Below are 27,787 nucleotides of genomic sequence, written 5' to 3' on the forward strand. Positions count from 1 at the left end.
AATTCTTTGTATGAGATCTATGCATCAGCTTGGTGAAATTAAGTTAAATTAAATCCATCTGAGCCCACAGCCCTTGTGTGTGTTTTTTCTGTTTTGTTTTGGTTTTGACACTTGGCAGTTTTACTTGTGTAGTGCTACTATGTTTGAGCATACAGTCGGGAATTTAACTTTAAACCTTTAATTAGGGGAGCTGTAGAGAAACATTTATTATACAAAATAGTTTATTACTTTTAAAAACAATAAAATTAATCCAGTTGCAATTTTCAGAAGTAAAGTGCAGCACTTGTTTTTGAAGTCCCTGTGTAGTGCTTGTCTATGGGTTTATGGGAAAGGTTTTTGAAAGCTTAATGGATATAAATGTCTACGTGTGGTAATGTGAAATGGAATCGCCTTGCCAGTTAAGTGTTTGGCTTGTCTACTGAGACTGCCTTTAAAGGGGTTAAGTAGCACTAGTTGTAATAGTATAATTTGTGATGTAGCTTTGAAGAACAGATAGCGTGGAGATTACTGCTTGAACTCTGAGCCCACAGAAATGGAGTACATCTCATTGACAGCAGCAGAATGAATGCTTAGATATTGTTTTCATTTTAGAAAGATTTTTAAAATAAATTTTATTATGCATTTCAACACACTCTAGTAACTATAAGTAAAATTATAATGGAATAGCAAGCAAAAGTGCTTGAGTGTATACACTCTGTTAAGATGAATTTTTGCATGTTAGCATTTATGTACGACAGAGACCATATAGACTAGTAAAGCAGATTTTTTTCTCATCTTTAAAAAAAAAAAGACAGAAAAGAAGTCACACCACCTTTCAATTTCCACTGGGCTATCTAACAAAAATGAGACTTTTCATTTGATTTTATTTTAAACACCTCCCTGAAAGGTGTTGTATCAGTGCCACACCTTAACATGATACCTCAGGGGCTAGTAATGGGTATGGATTTCCCTTTTATGGCAATATTGTGCTAACATAAAAGATACTGAAATTCTGTAAGTGGATTTTACAGGACCAGGTCACAAGCAATGTCTATTGAAACAGAACACATTTTGAAATGTCTGTTGTATAGGTGCTTGGGCTTTATTGTACAGATATGCCCAGGTAGCTGAGTAGGCTGAACATATAACACAAACAACTGCTTGGGGACATCCCCTGTGTTTCCATGTCATAAAAGAAAAAAGAAAATGTGAGAAGAAATAAGTGTCGAAACAACACACAATTTAATTCATCATTAACATTGGAAAGTATTGAAAAATCTGAACTATGATTGCTCACCTCTCAATACATTATTTCTACTCATGCAGATTTGTTGAGGCATAAATGAAGAGGTTGAATATTAACTAAAATTCTAAAAACTAAAGAAATGGTATGCAAACTGCAAAAATGCCATGCTTGAGGGCTCAAACCTGCAATGCAAATGGAGCTTGACTAAGCTTTAGTTTCTGATTTTGATCAAAGATTTCACTACCATAAATAGAAGAGAGGTAAGAAACTAAATTATAAAGCAGAGGTCTAGACAATTATATTTATAAAGAAAGGATTTCTTTTAGGCTTTGAATAATCCTCCTTTCCCAGTATTCTTAAATTTAATAAAATACTTTCTGTCCTTGGCGGACTTTTTTTCTTTGTTCTTTTATTGCTTGTTTTCTCCAGTGTTGTATTGTAGGCACTTTCTCTATAACTTTTTCTCTTAATTTCTCTAGTGTCAAAAGTTCTTACAGAGGTTTTATATTCCCCTGCAATACTGTTCAGAAAATACTTTTTTGTTGTTGTTGTTTTCTTCATTGATCTTTCCAGTGCGCTATGTAGTTTCCATACTTCATTCTTCTCAGATTGGATTAATCTAATTTCCTGCATCTGGGGTAACACTTCCTTAATAAGAAACTAATGAAACCAATTCTCTGCATAATAGCAATAAAGATTATGAGGTGCAAAAAGAAATCAAAGGAAGTGTCATGGTTTTTAAACCCAACATTTCAGGTAAGTAATGATAAAAATCCCTCAAGTTTAAACACGAAAAAGCAGCCAAATCATTAGACTATGTGATTCTATTACATTATTCTTTTTTATCTTTTTTTTTTTCCTTCAAGATTTCATCCATGACTTGTGAGTTCATGAAAATTCACCTTCAAAGAGTAGAAACAATGGCAGTTCAGATTTGACCTCTTCTTTCCTCAAAATGGTTGAGTGGGAAGGTTGCAGGGGATTGGTTCAGAGACTGAACAGTTCTCTGCTGGGGAAGAGAACTTGCCAGAAAAAGAAAGGTCCCACTCTGCGGCTCAGTTTCAACTGAAGGCTCAGTTGTTACTCTAAAACTAGTAGCATAGATTCAAATCCGTGTAGTTTGTGAAATAAGAAAACCCCATGGTTTAAAACAGAAGGAGTGACAAAAAGATTTGAGTCAGAAAATGGTTAAGATGGAGCCAAGAAGCTAAATATTTATAGGCTTTGAGTGTTCAGTGTAGCAGGATACAGGCAGGTTCACCAGCTCACGCCAGCTCTAAGAAGACACTCGGCCACCTCAGCAGTAAGTTGTAAACTCTGCTTCTAGCTGGGCTCCATTGCAGTCAGTGGCTGATCTTTCCACAGGACTCCAAGATTTTGCTTATGACAGGCAAAATTTTTCTTCAAAACTGAAATAAATAAGACCATCTATCTAAAACCTGATTAAGTGGCCACTTGGGGAAAATAAAAGGTTTTATGGAAAGATATTAAAGTCTCTTTGTCCTGGCAACCATCCCCGCATCTCTTGTCAGAAGCACACACATCTCTGACTCAATAGCCCTACTGCCACATTAGCAGGAATGAAGTGGCTTTTCTGTGATTCCTGTTGTACTTCTAAAAACATGGGGAAGTTTGGCACTTCAGAAACAGAAAGTAATGAAAACTCAAGAGAACAAGATGTAAAGAAGGTCAGAGCATAAACACAGTAATATGCTTTGCAGTGTATTGGACTGAGGGAAATTCAGACCTTAGAGAAGAGCTGCAAAGTTTGTAACAAATGAAACAAAAACATTCCAAATACTGTTAATCTTTAGAAAGCTACTCGATAAATGTTGCCTAAAGGTGGTAATAATTAAAAAAATCCCTGGAAGAGGGAAACAAATAAGTACTTTAGCATAGTTTATTGCCTACCCAGTTAAACTGACAGGTTTCTACTTTTACAGGCTATAGAAAAGAGGGAAAAAAAAATAATAACAAGTCAGCATTTTCAGGACAGGAGTTTCTGGAGTCTTCATTTCTGAAAGTAGGCCTCAGTTTATCTCAGAAGCATTCACAATACTTGCATAAAACATATTCCCTGAAGAACAGTCAGTATCCCTTTTGGACACAAGATCATTCTAGCTGTTTCATAGAACTTTTGCTTATCTAGTGCTGTTCACTTGCTTTCTTATCTAAAAATCATGTCAACTTCAGTTTGCCCTGTTTTTAAAGATTCGGGAACTTAAACTGAAAGAGGGAAAAGAATGTTAATTATCATTAGGCTCAGAAAGTAAAATTGTTTGATTTTATAATGGCATCAGAGAATTCTGAAGTTAGACAAAGAACCGGTAGTGTAAATTCTAATGTTGATGCATATTTCTCTTCTGCATGATGCAGTAGTCATAGAAGTGTAGATGCTTTGTTGATCTCTGTCAAACAGAATGCTGGGTTAAATCTGTATAGTTTCCTTACGTCAAGGTTAGCTGCTGTGGCATGAAATTACAAACCTAATTCCAGTGAAATTGCAACTATGTATTTCAGTGTAAAACATTGCATAACACAAAGAGTAAGCTGGCAACAAAAGGAAAATAATGTGGTCCCTTATAAAAATGAACCTTTTCCTTGTGAAATGATGCTTTCTCCCTTCAGCTTGAAATAAACTGTGTAACATCTGCATTTGAGATAAGTTGTATTTAGAGACATGAACACAGAAACAGCTAACTTAAGACCTTTAATCAGCCCTTGTTTATTATTTTAATAGCTGCTTCAGAAAGCAGCAAAATATTCAGTGACTCAGGAGGGGGAAAAAAGACCTGATATATTTGGTAAAAAATATTTAGCCTTTTTATTTCTGACAAATGAAAGACACTGTTGAGGGGATGGAGTACTCTTTTAGATGTCTGTAGGAATGCTTTCATAAGGGGCAGTAGGTCAAGAAGAGGACAAATTGCTTTTCTGCTTCAGATGGAAAGACAATATGCTTCCAACATTTTGTTGCAGAAATTCTGGCTGAGAAGAAAAGACCTTGATTACACTGTGGAGATGTTACTGCATCCTGTAGCAGTACGGCAGAATACTTCCATCTGTCACCTTCCCTTTTTTTTTTTTTTTAATTTTTGAAGATTATACAGAAGTATTAGTGTAAAAAGCATATTTTCTGGAAATCGTAGTGGAAGAAGGAAGTTTCTAGCTTCCAAATGTGTTTGCAATTAGGTATTGAATGGTTGTAAATGTAAGGAGGCTGAGCTGAATGTGGGACTGCTTACAGCTTTTAACATGCAAAGTAACAACTTCAAGATACTATCAACTGATGTAATTCTTGGTTGCTGGAGCTATCTGTGAATCAAATGAAGATAGATATATATCTTTTTAATAGGAAACACATGACATCCAAGTCACATCATCAGCATGATGATCAGATTCCATTGTTGTCAGGATGGGTCTATGGTTTAATTACAGGAAAGCAGTCCTTATTTTCATAGACTGGAAAAAAAAATCTGTTTTGTGAAAAAAATGCACTTTTTTTTTATTTTTCAGGCCATTTCGAGTGGTTGGAAGCTAATGACAATTCAGTATATAAAAGCATTTATCTTAACAGCTCTATATGTCATTGCTCCAGCAAGAATTGCCATTTTCAGTTTCATTACTCCATAGCAGATAGCAGTGTTCTCAAGGCGGTACTGTTGACTAATCAGGTAAGAAGAAACATGCATTCATTTTCAACAGATAAAGATACAGCAGCCCAGGTGTTACCAGCCAAAATGCAAGGAAATATGCCTGCTAGCCCATGCCTGCCCCTTAAGTTAGTTTGTGCAAAACAATAACTTGGTATCATTCCACTAATCTATGCAATTGTAAAACCTGGGTATTTGCCATCTCAGCTATAAAGTAATTTGGTGGGTGAATGTTCTGCAATAAGACTTCACGGGCAAACTCCAGCTATTACAGAATTAAATAATTTGGGGATTTCAGGGGAAAAATCTATAGTAACAGCTTTTCTAGCCTTCTTCCTATTCTGGAAATGGGCAAATAAGTGCTTTTCTCTATGGAGACACAGAAAAAAGGAAAGTTGCTGGCTCAGGATGTCTGGAAAGCTCTTGCTTAGCCACCTGATTTGCTTTGCCCATGTTTTAGAGCAGTAATTTTCCTAATCTTCTACCTATTAATAGATAAAATAGCCATGTCAAACTGAAACAAAGATAAGACGCAAAAAACCTGAAGTGTAACACTACCAAGGGGTCTAAATATAGGAACAGGTAATGGAAATATCTTATTTCTTTCCCACCGTGTCTTCAAGTATTCATGAAAACAACTCCAGGCTCTTGCTCATTTTTCATTTATAAAAGGGAATAGTTGTAGTTTTCTATGACCCATTACTGTATCAGGGAATTGCAACATAATCAGTGTTCTGGTCAGAATGCATGGAAATTTGTGCCATAGTACTTGACAATAAATTCCCAGGTATGACGCCCATGGCAACCTTGAGACAGAATAGGAATGTTGATTTCAATGGTTAACCTAAGTAGTGTCAATGGACCCGATTTAAAAGTTTTCTTTCCCTGAAAACAGAGGAAATTATGTGAGCCAAAAACATGAGAAAACTGGCATTTGAGTTCCCATAGAACTGGGAGCCTAAATTGAATTAATTGATAAACAGTTCCTTACACATGCATTAGAAGAATGGTTTTGGTAGTTATTACATCAGTTCAGTCCACTCTGTTTCCACAACTTCTCTCAGCCCTTTGATGTTTTAGTTATTGAATTTCTCCTTCAGTCACAAGTGTATTTATTGCACATAGACTTATTTAGAGCTGATATGAGTTACTCATACTGCAAAATTTGCCAGAAAAACCTTCAGAAACATAAGCTGCTGGTAGCTTCAAAAACAAAACCCTACAGACCCATATTTAAGACTTCTTAAACTGAAATGAAGGGAGGGGTAGCTTTTGCATATTTTGCTACTGAATCATTAGGTTGTTTATGAAAAACAAATGAATCTTCAAAACTAGCCAAATAGTGAGAAACAGAAGCAAGAGCCAAGTGCTGGTTCTGACCCTGGAAGACAACAGAGCTGCTGTCCTGGAGCCTGTCATTCAAAATAACCTCTCAGTTGCATGGTCCAGTACCATACAGTTTCCCTGCATCCCCTTTTACTATTTTTGTTGGTCAGAACCTCCTATCTGTGAAAACCCTTGCTATGTTCCAGCACCAACACCCCTGACGCAAACAGAGACTGTATTACATTTAATGTACAGTTTCAGTACTGTTCTTGGAGGACAAGCACTACAGATGTTGCAAATGTATCCCTAGCCTTCCTCACCCTTTCAACAGAGAGGCCAAAGATGACTGTCATTATTATTTTCTAATATAGGCATTATGACATCAGTTGGAAGACAAGGAATTTAAATTGCTCTTGGGTATGAAGAAGGATAGGGAAAATGGACTCTTTCTGTCAACAGTAACCCGTTGTTGACTTATATTTAACTTGCAGTCCATGATAATCTGCAGCTTTTCCTGTTTTATTGCTGGCTTAGCAAAGTTGCTCTTCATTCAATACTACTGCATTTGATAATTTGATTTTTCTTTCCTAACTGTGATTCATATGTCTTTGAACTTTGTGTTATTGTTTGAAATAGTTTTTTATATATTGAGATGATTTTAAATTCTAATTATGTCCTTCAAAGTGCTTGTAATTCTTCCCAATTTAGTCTTATCAACACTTTTTTAAATTTTATTTTTCATTCGACTATCCAAACAGGTAGTCAGCACTATAATTATGTCAGGCCCTGGAACAGACCTATGCAGACACCTATTATGATTTTCTTTTAGCTTGACAGAAAACTATTGACAGCTCCTCTTTTAAATAAGGTTGCACTCCTGTTTGTTCATCCACTTGTACATCCATTTTTACAGTAATTCCATCTGCACCACATCTCCTCAATTTGCTTAAAGAATGTCCTATGAGATTATATTAAAAGCCTTAATAAAGTAATTTCTCCTTTTTCAAGGCTGTTTACTATGAGAAAAAAATTACACTGACTGAATGTGACTTGCTCCTCATCAGAAGCAGCTAATGTAGGTTTCTCACTTTCTAATTCTCTAGCTGCTTACAAGATTATTGTTAGCAATTTGTTCCAGTGTCTTATGAGTTGTCAACTTTCAGCTGATACGCTATAATTGCATAGTCTGTATTTTTCCCTTAACTGTAATATATATCTTTTGTTCTCCCAGTTCTCTAGTTTCCCACACATTCTCCTCAGGTTCTCAGAGTTAGTTGTTGGTAGTAAGATATTCCTTCCATTATGTAACCTTTAGTTAAAACTTCCTGATTCCCTTCCAGTTTCAGTACTTCCGGCTTATATATATTTGTAATATTGTTCTTCTATTCCGGTCCGTGTTTGCCTTCATATTCGGCAATATTAACTGTCTTTACTAACATAAAATATTAACAATATTAAATGTCTAATGACTGTTTGATAAATTTTAAACTTTTCTGTGAAAACTGAAAACAAAGAAGATAATGCTGACTTTAGTCTATCATTCGCCATTCATTATTCACTCATTCCTTCCATTAAGTAATAGGCTTATACATCTTCCTTTTATCTTCTTAATCTTTACATCTTGTATGGATTACAAAACAGATGGAAATAAAACAATAAAAGATGATTTCCACCAATGTCTACAGGTGCAAGCATATTTGTACCCTAATGCACCAACATTTCGTGAAGTGTTCAGCAACTCTTGCAAAAACCATGCAGGTACACTCCTCTGCAGAAGTTAAAGGTGCTCCATTAATCATTGTGGGGAAACAAATATGCTTTTGTTCCAAATTACTCTCTGAAATGAAAGAAGAAGGGACAAAATCATGAGTGCAGTTGCACAGCAGTGAATGTATCTGTAGAGAAATGTCAAGAATAAAAAAAAAGTTGTATTTTATAAATGGATTTGATAAGAAAAAGTCATGATTGTCTCTTCCATCCTTCAAATCTGAGTAGCATTATCTCAAAAAAAAACACTGCAGGGAAAAGAAACAATTCTTGCCCATTTTAGCGTTACAAAAAATTGTTTATAGATAGTAATGTATCACAATAAGGGGAATAGAGTGAAGGTATTTTGAGCAACTGGTCCCCTGCATCACCAAAATAAATCTTGAGGGAAAGTACTGGAAAAGCAATACATTCAACTTTTAAAGAAGGCTAGAGGCACAAGGAATGTGCTAAAGGCGTTAACCCATTTGTACCAAAGAGGTGGAAGAATCTAACAACAGGATAACTACTACAGAGAAAAACTGTGAGGAAGGGAAATAATATTATTGGCTTATTAGAGCTGTATAAAATCAGAGGGTAACGTCTATTGCATGGAACAATAGCCAGTTTAAAAAGTTGTTGCATCTGAGGTAATTTACAGCTTTCAGATTAAAAAAAAGCCCTGGAAGATCTGGATACTGGCACATGCACACAAAACTCAAGTTTACTGCTACAAGCTGTTTTTATTAAAATGCACTGGGGAGAAAGATGGTCATGGGGATGGGTATCTAAGCTGTTAATTGAATGTGAACAAAATTATGGTATCAAGATATATCCGATCAAATAAACAGCAAATGTAGAGTGTTCCCACAAGGTATACAGATGTGTTTGGAGGGTTCATATATGTACACGTGTGGGAATGTGTGTGTGCCCTTATACACTAACTAAAACATTTCTGAAAGCAGACACTCAACCACAGGCTATGGTTTTAACCTGCCATGCAGTAGGGTTCCTGGTACATCATCCTTTTCTGTGTCTTATATGTGGTTATTGTAGGCTGATAACATTAATAGATTTTCTTTGGAAGCTGAATTATATAGCAAAATGAAGCAAGTTTTATGCAGAATGAAGTGTCCTCAACATTGAAATACTTTTGGTGAATGTCTATCACATGAACAAGTTGACAAGTACTTATATCCTATACTGATGTGGAAACTCACAGCTGACTTTTATTTCTGAAATCAAGTGTATGGCATGTGGTTTATCCAAAGTTGATCTCTTATGTCATTTAATGTTTGGAATTAGGGTATTGGCTTGGCCCTGTCTTGCAGTTTTCCAAAACTGATCTTTGAACACATATTCAATAGAGATTTAGTCTTCTAGCTTTGTTAGTATGTCAGAACAGTTGAAGCCTTGGTAGAAAAAGAACATAAGTAATTGGCTACTTGTCACAAATCATATCAGTGTTGTTGTGTTGGCTCAGCCTCTCAGTCTATCAAGCAGTAGACAGCATCTTCCTCCTCTTTTTTATATTGCAAGACAGGAAAAAAGATAACTGTCCTTGTCTATAGTATTGATAACATTTCACATACCTATCTTATCCCCTTTTATTCATCTCCTGTAAGGTAAACTTTTTTTATCCTTTCAATTTCTATCCATACAAGAGACTTTCCATTTCTCTTATCCTGCTTTGCATCTTTTTCTGAACTTCCTAATTCTGTAATATCCTTTGTGGAAAAGGTATGACAAGTACTTTGCACAGTATCCTAAAAGGGGTCTCACTATTGATTCTTGTAATGGTAAGTCTGTTTGTATGTATAGCCTATACTAACTTTTTCTATGTTTTTTCTCTGTTTTTCTGGTTTTGCTCTATTTTGGAGCTGACTCTTGAAAAGACTTTATTTAGGGATATGAAGTTCACCTTGCTACATTTCTTTTCTTTATGCTGGCCTCAGCATGTTCCAGTTAGGATCATAATCAGAAGCAGAATGAGTATGAGCTGGTTTTGTCAGATTATTGAATCAAAAGGGCTTGGATTGCTTGCATAAAGGAAGCCTTACTATATTTGGCACTCTTGGTGTTATCCTTAGAAGGTGGAGTGAAAATGGGGATTGAGGTAACTCAGAAAATGACTAGGACTTGTTAGGTAGTACTCTGCCTGTTTGCTTTACAGATTTAAAGAAAAAAAAAAGTTTTTAGCATGGTTGATTGGGTAATTTTGACAGACCTCAAATTCAGTTCTAAGAAAACTAAATCTAATTATAACACAACATATTATAAGCAGTTATTTATGAAAAAGAAACTAATGTAGAGAGCACCATGGAAACATATTGTTAAATTTAGCAATAACATGGCTTAATTTACATATTAATTCACTTTAATTCTGCCAAGCTAACTCCTAATAATTATATGATTAACCTGTTTAATCACAGTAAACATGTCTTGTTTCCCCTCTCTCCCATAGAGCTCAGTGTAAAGATTGCAAACGAATACGTGAAGCTGCATTTCCTCACATAGAGCAAGTTTGTATATAGTGGTCGTTTGGCTAGGATATTAAAAGATCAAGGACAAAAAATGGCCTTGATAATTTACAGACGAACAAAAATTAGCTTTATAACATCGTATTGTACATTTTACAGGAGGAGCATATCTTGTGGGAAACCAACATCATGACTAAGGAGGAATGGGTCAAAGTGGATATACAGCTACCAACAGGGCTAGAAAAATTAAAGGTATGAATGAAAAAGGCATGTGCTCAATTTTTGAAAATGCTTTACCTTATTGTTCATAAAGCTTCTAGGAAACTTAAAAATTTGTTAAAATTATTTGTATCCTGAAGGGCTTGCTGTTCTTCATTGCTTCAATGTAGGTAAAGCTCTGGTTATAGCTCAACAAAACATCTACACAAACATCATGTGTTGAAGCAGCTGGTCTTTAATAACATGCAAGAAAATGAGTACAAATCTCACCATATTTTAGGTAGTCAGATATCTGAGTCCATCTCAGGTATTACCAACTCATTTAAGTGAGATGATGGGAATGATATTTGTGGGATTTCATGGAATGATGCAAACCAGTAATTATAAGAGAATATCTTCCCCTTGAATTTGCAGGCATAGACAAGAAAGCAAATTTGCATCCACTTAATTCTTAAATTAATGTACTAGTTTCTATTTTAAATAATTTTACATGTACAATTATATTTCATAATTCCATAAATAACCATCATATTTTACTGTCTCAACAATCAGCTGAAAATGTAATCTCTGTGAAAGGGCAAAGACTAAGCCCGCTGCAGGCATTGATGTTTTGACATATATTAGAATGAATGCATTTCAGCAAGCTAGTAGGTTATAAGTACCTGTTGTTGTCTGTCTCTCCTTTTCCCCCAAGCACAAGTGTGAATAAACCACCATATGTGTAATAAGACTATCTATAGTATCTAAAAATAAATAAACAAAAGGCTGCTGAGGTTGTACATATACATGTAGAAAGCCAACCTTATGCATTCTTTGTACAAAGATGGCAAGGATCACTTCTGCTTAGGGAAGGAAAGATACTATAGTTATGTGACTATGTAATGTTTTCAGCATAGCATTCTGCTGTTTGAACTGGTAGAGAATGGATAGTATTAGAGGGCTTTTGTCATTTCGAAGAAATTGTCTCTAGTGGAAGATAATGACATATATCATTCTTATTTCTTAGAAAGAAAAATGCCTCTTGAGATTTTACTCCAACCTAATTCCCAGGCTTCCAGGGAGTGTGTCAGAGCCTTCTGCTTATGCCCCAAATCACGTCTGTTCTAGTTTCCTTCTGTTTTTTTCAGAAACTCTTGTCCAGCTTTCCTTCCACTGTGTTTTCTGCCTCTTGCACTTTCTGAGACTCACACTCTGGCCACATCCCAGTCTGTCAAAACCCACAACTCCATTATTGATTAGTGCCTCCAACTCCTGCTCTTGTCTCTCAGTGTTTTCTTTCATTGCTGTCTTAAACTTTCTGATAAATCCAAGCTTGCTTCCCCCTGTTTGCTCCTTCAGCTCAGGTAAAAGAAACTTGGAGAGCAAAAGTAGGGTAATCTCCTTGCTTTGAGACCCAGTAGAGCTGGGCTCTGCAGTGGCCAGGAGCAAGAGATGTTCTTCTGAAACTTCATTGTTCTAAATCAGCTTGCGTAAAATCTGGTCAGCACGAGGGAATTCTGTAGGAGAAAGAAATGCTCCTTGAATCTCTATGTCCATGCCAATAGCAGTAAAATAAGCAGGGCCAGGGCACAGGCCCAAGGATTGCTGTGTGATAGCCCATATAATTAAAACATTAGCATGGTCCCTAGCAAGGTTTTGACTCAAGTAAATTGGCCATCTCCCAGACAGTGCCCGGAACAGTTCAAGGGTTACCAGCAGGTAGGGACCAATCCCACTGCATAGATGGGCATAGATTATTAGTTGCTGCATAGATTATTAGTTGTTAAGCTATGCTGCTGCAATTGGTGTCCAAGGACAGTCCCTAACCCATTTTATTCACCTGTGAGTGTAACTGAAATTTTTTCTCTTGGGCATCTGCAAAATGAGGTTCTGAAGAGACTTCAGAGCAGAAGATGGAGTCTTTAGGATGTTACTTTTCAGGTCACTCTTCTAAAGCACAAAGGCATTGCAACTTTTTAGCCAAATTGTTATGAGATTAGGAGTTTTTCTTTAAAATAGGCTTCTACTTAACTTCATTCTTGGAATTCGTCAAACCATTTTAGCTGAAAATTTTCAGGCAATTCAACCGGAGGTAGTCATACAAAATTTCAGCTTCTGGTTTGAAATTTGTCATGGTTTTGTAATGGAAAGTATCAAGTGCTTTTTACACATAGGTCATTACTCTCTTATGGAAATAAAAATAAGTTTCTCTCTGTTGTCTGTTAATGCAAATATTTTAACTGTAACAATCCACAGCTTATGTTTAAAGGAACACTCCAGAGTAGGGCAAGTTTCATCTGTCTGAATAGCATCCAGCTCTTGGACATTATACCATCAGAGCCACCAGGTTTCTGCTCCTTAGAAGAATTCACCTGTACTGATGCGCAGTCCACGGAGCCTGGATCAGCCTGCGACTCTCACCCAGATTGTTCTGACGGCAGCAATGGGGATCCAGCAGCCTGCTGTAAGTGAATTGCATTGCTTTAGGAAGACATTGTACTGAAAAGTATTGTGAAACCTAAACAGATCTACCCAAGAAATGGCTAAAAAACTTTGTTATTATTTATACAGCTTCTTTTTACCAGAATATTTAATGAGGTACAGGTTAGTGATAGTGTTCATAGCATTTTCTGTCATGCATTTTTCTTCTTCCCATTAATCTCTATTTCTCTGTCTGCCTCATCAGTATGTTTTGGATCCAGATAATAATTCTTTAAGTGTATGCAGAAATGGAACATTTTGCATATTTTTTCTTAAATGTATTCCCTATATACAACGTTTATAACCTCTACTTCCCTAATTTGAGAGGAACTGAAATCTGCCTTGTGGTTTGTTGTTTGAACACTTTTCTAATTTAGGTTGTCTATGAGTTATTGTCAGAAAATTCATTAGGTGACATGATATTTGCATCGTGATTCAAATCACCAGTTAAATCAGCTACAGTTCAGGAGCTATATCTTTGTCATGATATTTTCAATTGAAGGTAACTTTGCTTAGAAACCACAGTTTCTACTGTACAATCAAGACAAAAAGTAACTAAAATTACTGGAAGATGTCTCTAATAATTCTTAAACATTTTAGAGCTCCATGTGAAAGGAGCTTTAGAGAGCCTGTTCATTCTAAAATGATTATACAGCGTGCATCTATATGTACATTTGCCTATGGTAGTAACACTTAAATGTGTGTTATAGATGAAAATTGTGCACATATTTCAGATATTGGTAATGATATACATTGCTGCTGGGAGGTAGAAATTAAAATTTTTAGTGTCACTCAGGATAGCAGGATGAAGGACACTGATAGTGTTTTATTTTCAAATTTCATGAGAAGACTTTAGGAACTATTTGTGACTACGAGGTTTTTTTTAACTCACAGTCTGAACCTTTAATCTTTTCAATCACCTAAATAGCCATGCAGGAGCCATCTCTGAAATAAGTAATAGGTGCAAATGTTGAAATTATATTTTAAATAATAAGGTTTATACCATTTTATCTCTGGGTGGAGTCTAAGCCAACATTAAAGTCTATAGGGGATCCCACTTAGACATCTATTTTCCTTTTTTACAAAACTTGACCCTCTGCTGCTAGGTCTGTGTGTGTGCGCTGGTAGGAGTGCAGAGAGCCCTCCCATGCTCTTTAGGAAGAGGGATGGAATGAAAGTGAATAGTACTTTATAAATTGGACTTTATTTCTCAGCTGTTTAGTGTTCCCACTTCAGTAACAATGTGAGAGTATTCTGGTGAATAATGACCGGGAATATAGAAGAATAATTTTAAGATTTAAAAAGAGGATGAAAAACAACTTTCCCAGTTGAAGGGTAGCTGTTAATAGTACTACACAAAGTGAAGATAAAGATAACTCTAAAGACTTACAGGCAATTATATTTTGCATGCAATGCATTACACTTTCTTATTTTACTTTTACCCCTGTGCCTCAGACACTGGACTTTGGCACTGTATAACTGAAAGATGAAATGACCTACATACAGTCAGGATTTTAGAGTTAAAGAAAGATCACCATGGGACTCTTGAGAATATTGTTTCCATCATGCCCATGTGGATGGGTCAGAAAAAGTAGAGAGTGGGTGGAAGAAAGAAAAGTCAGAATGGCCTGGAGACCTCAACACTGTCCTTTGTGGCACCTCCAGAATTAGGGTGCTGGGGCAAGGACTGACAGGAGGCCCAGCCAGTGCAAAACCCTCTTCAATAGCTCTGCCTAGTGCTCCACTGTCTGCTGCTGCCTCTGCAGTTACCTTTGGTTTACCAGGTGGCACTGATTCTCCACTAACTCCTAGTGTATTTTAATTTAAAGAAAATATCACACTCAGTTGAACCTGAGACATAGGGATTGTGTGCTTCACTCTGCGTTGAGGCATTCGCAGGTTAAAGATGTATAATTTTATTGCAGCAGCGCACAAAAGTATACTCATACTCTCAAAAAAGGGTGGAAAAAGGTGCTTTTCTAAAATATAACTAACTCGTAACAGTTGTATGTTGCTCTGACTACTGGCTGAGAAGAAAGAAAATAAAAAAATAGCCACCTTTAAAGTAACAATAACTGTTTTTAAAGTTGGCCCATTTTAATGGCTAATATTGTCTTGGATATTTCATACACTCCTTTTCAGGAAAGAGGACCCTAAACATGGAATTTAGCTCTTCAGCAGTCTGGGCAACTTAGAAAATTAATCTTTCTGACATCTTCTGCAGTCTCGAACAAAAGAGACCTAAAGGAAAAATCATCCTTTATTTCTGTCCTTTGTTCTTTTCCTCCCATTGTGTACATTTTCCACATGATCTTGAAATTGTCCTCCATGATATTTAGAGTGCACTACATTTATTCACATTAATTTTCAGTAAAAATTCCCATCTGGTACAATAGTGCATATTTTAGCCTCTATTCTGTTAGGTATTTTAGCATCTATCCTTGGACACATCCTCAGCAGTTTCCTTTGATGAAGTACTCTCATGTACTGACAGAGCTGACAGATCTCCATACTGAATGAAAACAAAGGCGGACAGCTGTTACTTAGCAATGTGAAGGATTTCCCTCTTCTTTGAGAATTTTCTTTGTTTCATTATAATGGAGAAGGAAAAATAATGTTTCTCTTTTCTCATGTTAACTTGGCATGAATGGTCTTATAATAATGCAATTTATTACAGGAACAAATATATGTTTTACAATGCTTCTTAAACTTTCTGTTTAATCTCTGCCTATTTATATAAATATATATCTAAGTATATGAGACTTAAAAGTCTCAAAAAATTAGGAACTTGTCTGGGAAACACTTATGCACATGAATAACCATCTTTATTTGAGTAGTTTTATTGAAATCAATGAATCTAATGAAGTGACAAATTATGAAATTAATGTTTTTAGTATTAAATTCTACATTTTCTTTATGTCTTATATGACACCACTTATTTGAGATCACCTCTAAATTTCTTATTTCACAGTGACTGATAATAAATGATCAAAACCTAGTTAATATAATCAAAAGCGAGAAAGTGAGATAGTACTTAGATCATTTGAAGGATTAAAAGGACCGTTTTCGTGCTGATGCCTTTTCTTTATTTCCTACCTAACATAAAGGAAGTTTTGCACTAAATGCTATGCCAAATAACAAATATTTCAAGCACTATACTTACTATTATTATGCATTATTTGTGTGTAACACACACAATACAGATAAAAACATCACAAATAAATCACTAGCTAGGAATCCTAGCAACTTGGCAAGAAGTCTAGGAAGCGCTTGCTATTTTCAAGTGATATCATGTTTTGATACAGTAGTGTTTCTGGAAATTGCCTACTCATCAGCATTCATGTAGATTCAAAATGATTGTGGCGTGGGACATCCTACAGCTGTTCCTGAAAGAACATCACCTTCCATTTAGCCTAATTAGAGGCTTCCTTAAAACACCTGTCTAACTCTTCTGGCTTTAATTTTGCATCTCTAGTATTAGCTTAAGTATTCTCAGCCTTTCATAGGATTTGTATAATTTATGAATAGAAAATATGTAGAATGAAGGAAACTTGTATAATTTTATAGCCATGTACCCTTTACTGCATTTCATTTACACTGTAGCAATTTACAATTGCAAATCCTTGAAACCTTCTACAGTAGATCAACACATATGCAAATCCTTTTATTACCATTCAACTTTAAAGTAGAAAGAGAATTTTTTAGTCTGAAACATTTGTTTTACTACACATTTATGTTTCCTGTGACACATTAATTGTCTGAAATTGTCATTATCTGTCCATCAATCTTGTATGTACATGTGGAGAAAAGAAGTACACCCATATTATTTTCACAGGCTGCTTCATTGCCTATGAACACTGTGCAGCATTGCCTTTGTGTTTCACCAGAACAGTTAACTCAAAGTAAGCATACCCTCTGCAGACCCAGGGCTGCCATGAGGTTCTCTTACCACCACGAGTCTCCCACCAGTCTCTTAACCCTAAGCAAGGTAACTGAGTAGCTTCAGAAGGAGATGAGGTCATTTCACTTAAGGGACTAGGGTGTTATGAGAGATCTGTCTAATGACTTATGACATATGGAAGTTCAGGCTAGATGACCTATGGCCATCTGTGATCTTTCTGCATGAATCCTTTAACAAATTCTAGATAATAAAAATAATCACAAACTGGTAGGGAATGTGCGTGGTTAGTCAGTAAGAAGGTATGTGCATAACCCTTCCCTTTCCCAAAATGACATTAAATGTTAGCCAGAAATGACAAAATATTAATTGCAAAGTAATCACACAGAGGTGCTTTGGTTTTTGATCATACAGATAGTTTATATCCCAAATTCCTTAGGAGCTTGGGTGCTGCCACACTGAGTAAGGGGTAGCAGCCCTCCTCATTCAGTGCTATTATCAGGGAAACACCATGGAGCGGTGGAGAGGCAAGCTGTGTGTCCCCAGCTGTGTTCAATTGATTGAGCTGCCAGAGTAAGATTGAAAAGCTTCATCCAGTTGCAGGCTAGCAAAGTTGAAGCAACGTTAATTGGCTGGTAACCCAGCCTAGCTAACAGGACTGCTTTTTTTTTCCCCCAGGAGGATCAAGAAGAGCTGGGATAGGTAGAGTAAGCTAGTCAAAGAAAAAACATTTCCATTTAACCTCCCAGTACTCTTGGAATATGTGCTTTGTTTCCTGTTTTTGGGTTTGTTTTTTTTTTAAAAAAAACCAAACTTGTGGAAAACTGGTTCATATTAATTGAAAAATCTTTCCAGTGTATTTTATGGCTTTAGTAAGCTCCACTTATTCCTTGAAATTCAAGGAGATATGTTTGGGGAACATTTTTTTCTCCTGGTTACATCCTGAAGTCATTGTTCTTGCAGAACCGGTGTAATAATGTACTCCCTGACTAGTTGAGATATACTGATATACCTATATGAAAAAAAAAAAAGATTATTTTCTAAATTTGGCTTATTATTGAAATGAATGCAGGTTGTTGTTTCCTTTCTAATTTCCTTTCTGTTTTGCTGAATTATAAATAGATGAATGTCCAAAAATGAGAATTAACTGGTTTTACTTTCAGAATGTGGAAAAATCTTTCTGTATTTGAATCCAGTGAAATCTTCCCAGTGAAATAAAAAACACAGGTTCTGATGGTAAGAAGTGCAGTAGGAAAGGACATAATATACCAGAAATATGCTTTATGTCTGTTTAACTTACATAACTGCAGTATGACTCCTCAAAAAACATAGGTTGTGCAGTCATTTATTTTCCAACTATGGATAGTGAAACATTCCCTATAATCACTTGAAGGTTCAAATAAAAATGTAGAAAAAGGCTGTGAATAATAAAAAATATGCACTGTTTTGATGGGAAAGGAGCATTTCTCAAAGTTTATTAATGTTTGAGCAATGAAAAAATACACTGAGAAACTGTCTCACTTGGATTTGGGTTTCAGCCAAAGCACAGAACCTTTTTTTCAAGCTTGACTAAACATTTACAAGCACCCCTTAAGTTTTTAGAATTAAGTAGGGATAAAATTTAAGTCAAACTGTTAACTTGGACAATTGGGTTTCACTCACATTTATAGCCTAGCTGTTCCCTAACATATTAATACTTCTAAAAATTAAGTATCACTTCCAGAAACTACATATGGTGAAACACTTGGGCTTGATAAGTGACTGGCCCAGTGTCTCTGCACAACTGGATATTTGTATAGAGTTTTTCACTTTAAATGACAGGTGCAATAAAAAAAACCCAAAACAGTAGCATCTAAAACATGGTAACATTATCACATTTAGTGAACTGGAGCCGCTTTATGTTATTCCCCATTCCCTCCTCCTCCCAAAAAAAACCCCAAAAGCACACCACCATGAATGTTCTTCCTACCTTTATATTTGTGTTCAGACTTGAATAAAGTTTGAAAAAATGACTGGGCAAAATAATTTGATTTGGAATTGTGTCTTTTTGTGTGTGCATGTCTTCTTTTTGTTGTTTTCCCACTGCTTGTATATTCAACCTAAAAGATGATGTTTATACATTTCTTTCTAAACCCATAGTGTTAGAAAAAATTGTACTAGTGGCTACCAATGTAAGAAATGATTATTTCACCAGACTTCTCTCTTCCTGTTGGCCATCAAGGGCAGTGATGGTCTCCATCTGATCACAGCCTTGCTGCTTCACCAATTCTTTTAGTACACAATTTCCAAATGTAGCTTAAACAGTCAGCTTTTCAGTATGAGTCAGTGAAAAACCCTGAGCCTGGTATTGAGCCACATTAAACTACAACAGATCTGGTGTCATCAGCACATGAAAGATGTTGTTCTTCATATTGCGATAACAATTCTTCTCATGGTCCTAAGTACCTCTAGTTAAAAGAAAATAATAATAATAATAAAATCCCATGTTAAATATCTTATTGAGCTGTAAAATATTAATCATTAATACCATCTTGATGTCTCTTTCATATTTAAACCATTATTTAACTTTGGCCTGGTATTTTCCTTCCAGGAACAAGTTTTTGGTAGCTTAGTATACAACAGAGTAAGTTCTTTGTGTCTACATGGTCATTTATTGATGTCTTTTTCGGTATTACTATGCAGCCACTGCAGTCAGCTTCTTACGCAGAAGACCTTTTGCAGGGTTTAGGGAGGCCAGAGGAAAGAAATGTTTAAGCAAAGAATGTTTGCTTTTTTGTGTCACATTGGTTCTCTTAAGACTGCTTAGCTAAGGAAAGTACAATGCCTAGACATAGTATTAATTACCGTACAGCAAAACAGCTTAGTCTTGCATATCAATTTGCATATTCCACCTTAATGTATTAGCAATTGAAGTCTAATTAACAAGGTACCTTGTCAAAAGCATGAGAATTCTGTAATTAAATAAGGTAACCAAGTTTCATATTTAACCAATACACTGCACTAAACAGAAAAGCATGCTCCATTGAATTTTAATGTATATAGTGAATCCAGATGAGATATACTGATATTTGTGATTTATTTTGTACTTTAAAATTTAACTGCTCAAATAACCTCTTTATACCAGGAAGACTTTTCCTATGGAGCTTTACTGCCATGGTGTTTTAACAAAGATGCAGTTCATTTTGGTTTTGTACAATCTGAAAATTGGAGTAATGTGTATAATCATGTCTGAGGCTGATATGACAGGATAAATGTGCCATGAAGTCTGGAAAGTGCCAAGTATAGTTCCAAAGTGATTTTTTCCATTGTGATAAATAACCCAAAGAGTTAAGTGTAGCACTTTGGGAAGCTGTTCTGGACTAGGAAAGAAAACTCTTAAGATTACACTATTTTCTTATGAAAATAATTCATTTTGCTCAAGAAATGAAAGAGTGCCTGAGATTGTTATACAGTTTAAGTTGGTCTAATCTATACCAACTGAGATAATGGTCTTTTACTTTGCAATAAAAATTTCTAGGAGACCTAAATAATTCATAAGTTTAAATCTCATTTTCAAAAATAAATTAAGTGGAAGCTTAATTCATCTTTACTTTCAGTGTATTTAAAGCACTAAATACATTTGATTTTTTCTACACATTCATAATTAACTTTCCAGTAAAATTCATCTTTTAAAAATATATAATATTACTTTCATAATCTATAAGCAACCTAGGTACAGGTCTCATCTTTAATATGATATAGTTTATTCTCTTACAGGTGGTTTCCTTCATGGTTCTGAGTTTGATTGAGAAGGGCCTGCCTGATCTGTTACCTGTATTCTAGAACTTTTTCTCCATCAGAATAATCTGGATTTCAGTGAAACATACCAGTGCTTCTTTAAGACTCCTTGTATGTCTAAATACAAAATAGTCATAGTTCTGGCATTAACTGTTTCAGTAAATTCAACTTAATGATCTCTTATTGTTGTTCTTCTTACAACAGCTAATTATACTATATGTGATTTTGAGACTGACCTCTGTGGATGGAAGCCACTAAGCGTAGGTGATGCTGACTGGAACATAATGAAGGAACAGGCTCCCCTTGACAGGAGACTCCCTGGCAGAGGTCATACAACTAATACTGGACATGGTGAGATTTCTATTATTATTATTATTATTATTATTATTATTATTATTATTATTTTCCTCCTTCTGTGATGAGTATTTGTACTTGTAAATGGGGATAGATTGATAATAAAAACTGATTTCAAATGGGTGCTACATAGTATGTATATAACTTAGGTAACGTTACAGATAGCTAGTCTTTCGGGGATGCTCTTTCTTAAATGTGATTAGGTTACTATGCCTTTGTAACTTTCATTTTCTGCTGGGACAATCAATGAGGTATGAGACTTGGTCCAGCCTTTAGTTTTTGAGATACTGACCTTTGAACTGACACAGCTAACTTTGTTCAAGCATATGACAAGCATCTTTGTACCCAATATTCACACAGGGGCCATTCTTGAAAATATTATTTGGACAAAATGTCACTGTAGCTTTTTGTAGAGTGCAGGTAAATTAATCAGTTTTGTCTGGGAAAAACAGAGTGAGTGTAATGTTCTTGGAACAGTTTTTCTTCCTTCAGCCCATAGTTGCTATACAGTGCATTCAGCTGGAAAAAGTTTATTGCAGTAGAGGGCTGTTTTAAAGTATTTTTCCAAAATTAAAATGTTATTACAGTGCACTGTATAAAACTAAAACTGCCTGGCATGTTTTTCATTGTCAAATAACATTGGCAAATATTCAGTTACTTTAATTTTATTAAAACATATCTATTGCACTGCTTCCAGTGGAGATTAGATTACTTTAAAATCTGGGTTACAGTCCAATACCCCTTTAAGTTAAATTTTTTTAATGATGTATATCATCTTACAGCCAAACCTCCACACTTCTCTCCCATGTTCATGTTAAAGGAATGTGAAATATTAAGTATTCCACCTTGAGCGTTCAAAGGTAGAGGAATTCCAGGATTAAAATTTGCCTGAGCAAACCCTAGTGGGGTGCAAGTATGTGTGTGCATGCTATATAATAAATCTAACAGCACAATCATATGCCTTTTTTTCCACTGATCCCCAAGTGATGAAGTGCACCAAAGTTGCTATTCACTTTCTCACCAGCTATTTGATATTTCATTTTATTGTCTCTCTAGAGTGGCACTCGATCTGCATTACTGCATTGTCTGCAAACGTTACTGTGTCACAGCTTCCGAAAACTCACAGCTCTGGAGAAAGGCACTGTGCAGGCATATGCCTGTGTCTTTCCCATGTGGGTTATTCTAGGTGCTGGTGAGATCTGAGGTGTAATGTGGTCATAATGAAGGCTGCTGGTAGAAACATCTGCTCTTCAGCCTAAGCAGCATGTTAAATTAGCCCATATGGAACTATGTGCTGCTGCACTTAAGCTGTTTCGATACGTGAATCATTACAAGTTAGATTCATATCTTTATATGTTGCTGCACGTTGAAGCCTCAAGCAGATCTTGAGGTTACCATGCAGCACCTCTTAAGCCCAGTAATGGTGCATTCCCCATATAAGTTATTGCAAAGATCTTTCTGAGGTGGTTTTGTACCCACCTATCTCTGTGCCTGCTACGGCCACATCACGGCTTTAGAATTAGGCTTCCAGAATATGAGCAAGTTTTTGCCAACATTAAATCAAGGTCTGTCAGGTTGCAACAGTTGCTTGTGATCCCGCAGAATGTTCATCTTTCTTCTCTCCTGGGGAGGGCAGCAGCAAATTTTGATTAATGAAGATCTTAACAAGGCTACTATAGAGGCTCAGCTGCAAATTAAAGAGGATCCTTTGAAGTACCCTTGCATTCCAATGAGGGGAGCTTCCCTCGCGCTGCAGAGCGTAGCACGCCTGTTTGTACAAGGAACTGTAACGGTTACCTCTTTGTGCCAGCCTTGCTAAAGCAATGTGATTATTCACATGGGGCTGGACTTAACCCTCTGCTTCATTATGTATCCATGGGAAATAAACGGCTAAGGAGTATGACTGTGGCAGCACAATAGCTGATTTTCCAAGATGTAAGGCAATATGTGTAATATCAATGTGCAAACAAGACTGAGCCTTTAGTGTTGTTTTGCATAGACTTTCATGAAAAAGTCTCAGTATTCAGCGAAGGCAGTACTGACGGCATTCAAAATATGCTGCTTTAGGGCCCCTTGAAGATGTTTATCCTTCCTTACCTTTGTCTGAAGCACATCTGCTGTAGTTCAAATCCAAAGGCAGTTCGTTTGCCAGAGTTCAGATTAGATCTTTAATTAAGCTTTCATCCCCACTAGCACAGACAACAATGTCAAGTCTGTGGACCCCATGAGAAAATATAGCTTATTCCATTGGCTCCCATGGTCTGCAACATTGTTAGCATGCTTAAAACTGGCTGGGCTGCACTGAGAGTGAATACTGTACCCTAAAGGAAATTAATTTTTGTTCTAAATTATGTTTGAAACATTATTTAAGCCAATTAAAACATGTCATTTAGAGATCCCAGCTGAGGTCTATGCTGTTTGATCTCCAGGGCACTCTGTATGGCAGCTCCTGCCATGCCTTCGCTCTCCCCAGCCTGTGCGGAGAGCAGAAGGGCACCGTGCGAAGTAGTTGTAGTGTTTGGAGGATGGAGGTCTTAAGGTTTTTGCCTGAAGAGGGCAGATAAAATAATACATCCAGTGGGTCTGCACAGTAAAGGCACAGAAACAACATCTGAACTCCCTTTGCAGGGCTCTGTATTTACTTCCTCAGGTTTAAGTGCTTGCAGGCACCACGAGAGGGTAGCCTTAGCAATGGCTGCCCAAATACCCTTTTTTCCTTCTCCCTCTTTCCTCATTTTCAGGTTCAGTCAGTCAGTTAGTTAATTTTACTGCAGAGGAAAGAGGCAGGATCATTTAGCAATTCTATTTTGTCTTTGCCTACATAGACACTGGTTGTCGCAGCCTGTTACAAGACCCTCCTTGTTTATCCACAGAGACTGAATTGACGGCAAAGCTGTTTCATTTGTTTACATTTATGAATAAGCTTTAGATGCCTCATGGAGCACATAGTTACCTCTCTGAGGTAGCTATTTGCTATCGGAGCATGACATATTTCTTGTATTTCTTTGATTTTTGTTTACAGGAGCATTCATTTACTTCAGTGGGTCACATCAGATGAGCACAAAGATGGCCATGTCTCATTTGGGGAGCCCTTTCCTTGTCAAGCTGTCCCCTGGGCTTTCCTGCTGTCAGGTAACAGTTCAATATTTACTGTCCCCACCTTTGTAAGCTATCACTCACCTGATGTGCAGATATGGTATTCTTCATGCTGTAAGCATTGCTGCTGAAAAACTGGCTCCATTTCAATACCAATGGAAGGAGTTAGACTAATTCTTTGGGAGGAGGGAGGTGCAGCAGGCTTTTTGCTACTTTGCTGCCAAATTTTTATATCTGATTATTATTCTTTCTAAAGCATCCACCAGGTGACTCAGATTTATGTTCAGGTGCTTCAGGTTTTTGTATGCTGTGACAAACCTAGCTGGACAACAATATCAGGGCTGTATCAAATCACAGTCAAAGCAGCCTGCCTTTTGCACAAAAGCTGACAGAGTCATGCTGTCATCTGTAGGCAGGAAAGACTCACACATCCAATGTCGCATAACAGGAGACCTGTGGTTCAAAGTTGCTATATAGATTAACTATGTTGGTGTGACCGGAGAGAATTAGCTACCATGCTCCAGACACGTACTAAATTTTAATTGATGATTTGAGGAGGATGCTTTTTAAGTGGATCAGTGCAGTACTTGAGAGTTTACCTTGAAATGCTTTTTTTTGTCAAATGTCTTGTGGCTCTGCAGAGGAATGCAAAAGCAACCAGCCAGGATGGTGGTTGATTTGAGAAACTAGAAAACTACCTGGAAAAAATGGATCAAGAAGGCTAAAAAATAGAAAAGTCTTAGATGAAAAATGAAAATACAGTTTTATAACTAGAATGTTGGAATTTTCAACAACATAGGTATTGTTAAAACAGAACTTGAAGAAATATATTAAATATATATAATTATATTATTAAAGAAATATACATACAAGAAAACATTCCCAGCTGTATTTTTGTTCATCCTTTTGGCCACTGAATAAAGTGAATAGATGCTGTACAGTTTTATAAGTTGTTGGGTTTTGTTTTTTTTTTTTTCTGAGGCTTTTTTTGTTTTCTATCCCATAACTTTTCAAAGGTTATGCCATACTGGGGAGAAGCTAAGTTGTGTAGTTTTGATGTTATGTTTTTTCTGCTACTGCATAATGCCTCCTGATTTAAGAAGTCACAGAGAAGAAAAGGAAAAGATAGGGAAAGCATGCCAAAATAATTTTACTGTATTCAGTGGCAAAAAGAGACTTTAGAGAAACAAAATAAAATCTAGACTGGTTGCTTAATTTTTCAGGCTCAGTGTAGAACAGAAACTGTAATTTCACTTAGGAAAACTTTTTTCAAAAACAAAAATGTCAGAAAACAATGTGTTGAGGAACTGCACTTAGAAGGCCCAACAAATAGCAGAATTTTATTCTAGCAGGACCTAGGCTTCTTAGGGTTTTTCTAGTGTAAGGGACTGAAACAAGTGTTGGCTTAGATAAACCTGTTTTACTTGAGACTGTAGCTGACTTGGACTATGCACATGGATTACCAAATCTCAACTGAATAGTTGCAACTTGCAGCTGAGGAGTAGAAGCCTCTTAAACAATTTAAGAACAACGCTTTGCTGTCATTTAATGCACTCTCTCAGTTCTTAATTTTCACATGGCTTCTTAGTGTTGTAAAGAATCAGAAATTAAATAGATGCAGAATGAAATCAAGCAGAATGCTGCTGCAGGGGACACAGAAGGCCTCGCAGCATCCCATCGGAGCCCTGCGTATTGCATTACTCTGGGGATACCAACTGCCTTTGTACGCACAATGCATTCTTTCAGGCAGTTTCATATCTTTTTTGTAGACTTTGATACTGAGTAGATAAGCACCTTTCAGGTTCAGATTAATTTATCTTAGAACCCCTTAAGGTGAACAGGGCACAACTGGTATCTGAATCAATGAATCATTCTGCTTAGCTCTACCGCAGAATTTGGTCTGCATTCAAAATAAATACAAATGCAGCGGGGATGCACGTACATTTCTGTAGTTCAAAGTCAGAAAGGAAACCAATTTTAATTTTGAGTATGCACGTATTGAATATATTTAAAGTTCCTAGATTCAACAAAAACAAGTGGAAGTTCTTACCCAGCTATACATGTCTGAAAAGAGAGTATTTTTGAAGACTGGAAGCATGGCTTTCTGCCACATTTTCCCTGAAGACTTTTATTTCTGGGAAGGAGGCAAGGAGCAGAGGTTGCTCATTAGGATGTGTATTGGTGTGTTATGCTCTGTGTGTATAAATGTGAGATGTTGCCCTCTGTTGGATGTCCCACTGAGAAGATAAAAGCATCTACATAAAGAGACCTATGTTTATTAATAGCTTTACAAGTTCTTTGGCTCCAGTTGTTTAAAAAAAAAAAAAAAAGAAAGAAAGAAAATTGGAGTTCAGGGATAACAGTTTTATATTGTGCCTTACTGGCTAATTGAAGCTTAGAAGTAACTTCTTTCTGCAGCTTCTTGTAGCTGAGTCTTTCTGTAGATGTCAGCTAAGAAACATCTTCATTTAGCTCAAGTTTTTGGAGTTCTAGAAGCAAATTTCTAGTCCTAGCTCTCTGTTTATGGCTCTTTAATGGACAGAGTAGTCATTGTAAAGTAGAACATGTAGACATAGAGAGGGAGGGTAATATTATTTCTTATGTAATGAGAACACAAATTTGTTTGAAAAGCTGTTTTATAAACACAAAACTTACATCTAGATTGTTTAGGGTATAGTTCTTCAAACAGCTCATTTTGAAAAGTGTTTCTATACCTGCTGCTTTGTATTCCTTAGGTTTTCTGGTGGGGAAAAAAAAGTTGCATGAAAGTATTTCAATTTATTAATAAGCCAGAAGCCAGAAGATATTAAAAAGTAACAATGTGTTGTAACAAGAATATTTTCACCAGTAACCACTGACCTACCTTGTACCATGTAACACAAGCAAAAACAAACTCTACCTTCATACATAACAGATGTTGTGTCTTTGGTGTATTTGCCAATTTTATGGATTAAATTCAGGGCCAGGCAAAAGGTAGTGAATCCTCAAACATGATTTTCAGATTATTAGTCAATGATTTGAATGTAAGGACTTCTCAAATTAATCAATCCTGTTGTTCAACTTCCTTGGCACACTAAGGGTCTACAGCTTTAACAGAGACGCTAATGTGATAATTTATTGAAGAAAAGACTCCTCTCAGAGTCTGGTTACTCTTAAACTATTACTTCCATCAAAAAAGAAAAAAAAATAGAAAAAAAAAAAGAAAAAAAGAAAAAAGAACAAGGAGGAGAGCAGGCTAACACGCCCAACCTCCTGCTCCACCTGTTGCCCTACCAAAAGAATTGGGCCAGACTGAGTGTAACCTGCAGCAAAAAATAGGGAAATTAAGACTAGGAAGGGAGCAGACTAAGTGTTTGGCTTAAACTGGCCTGGGAAAAGGGGAGGAAAGGTGTTTGCTCAAGTTTGTGTTTAAGTGTTTTCTTTTTTCTTTTTTTCTCAGTAGTCCAACCAGTGATTAGAAATTTACGTTAATTCACAAGAAATTAAATTAAATAAAAATTACACCACAACCCTAAGGCTGTTTTGCCTGTAACCGTCCCTAACATAATGCTTT

The 27,787-nt window shown here is 36.3% G+C and overlaps 1 protein-coding gene across 1 annotated transcript in view; it reads left to right on the forward strand.

The window, feature by feature from the left end:
* MALRD1 (MAM and LDL receptor class A domain containing 1) overlaps window positions 1–27,787 on the forward strand; it is a 291,485-nt gene that overhangs the window by 19,193 nt on the left and 244,505 nt on the right. The window contains exons 7-11 of the mRNA XM_072851516.1: window positions 4,742–4,899; window positions 10,590–10,682; window positions 12,885–13,092; window positions 20,989–21,135; window positions 24,161–24,270. Coding sequence (XP_072707617.1) covers window positions 4,742–4,899; window positions 10,590–10,682; window positions 12,885–13,092; window positions 20,989–21,135; window positions 24,161–24,270 — 716 coding nt within the window. The remainder of the gene's footprint in view (window positions 1–4,741; window positions 4,900–10,589; window positions 10,683–12,884; window positions 13,093–20,988; window positions 21,136–24,160; window positions 24,271–27,787) is intronic.

Source organism: Ciconia boyciana, chromosome 2 (assembly GCF_034638445.1).
Source record: "Ciconia boyciana chromosome 2, ASM3463844v1, whole genome shotgun sequence".
NCBI classification, from domain to species: domain Eukaryota; kingdom Metazoa; phylum Chordata; class Aves; order Ciconiiformes; family Ciconiidae; genus Ciconia; species Ciconia boyciana.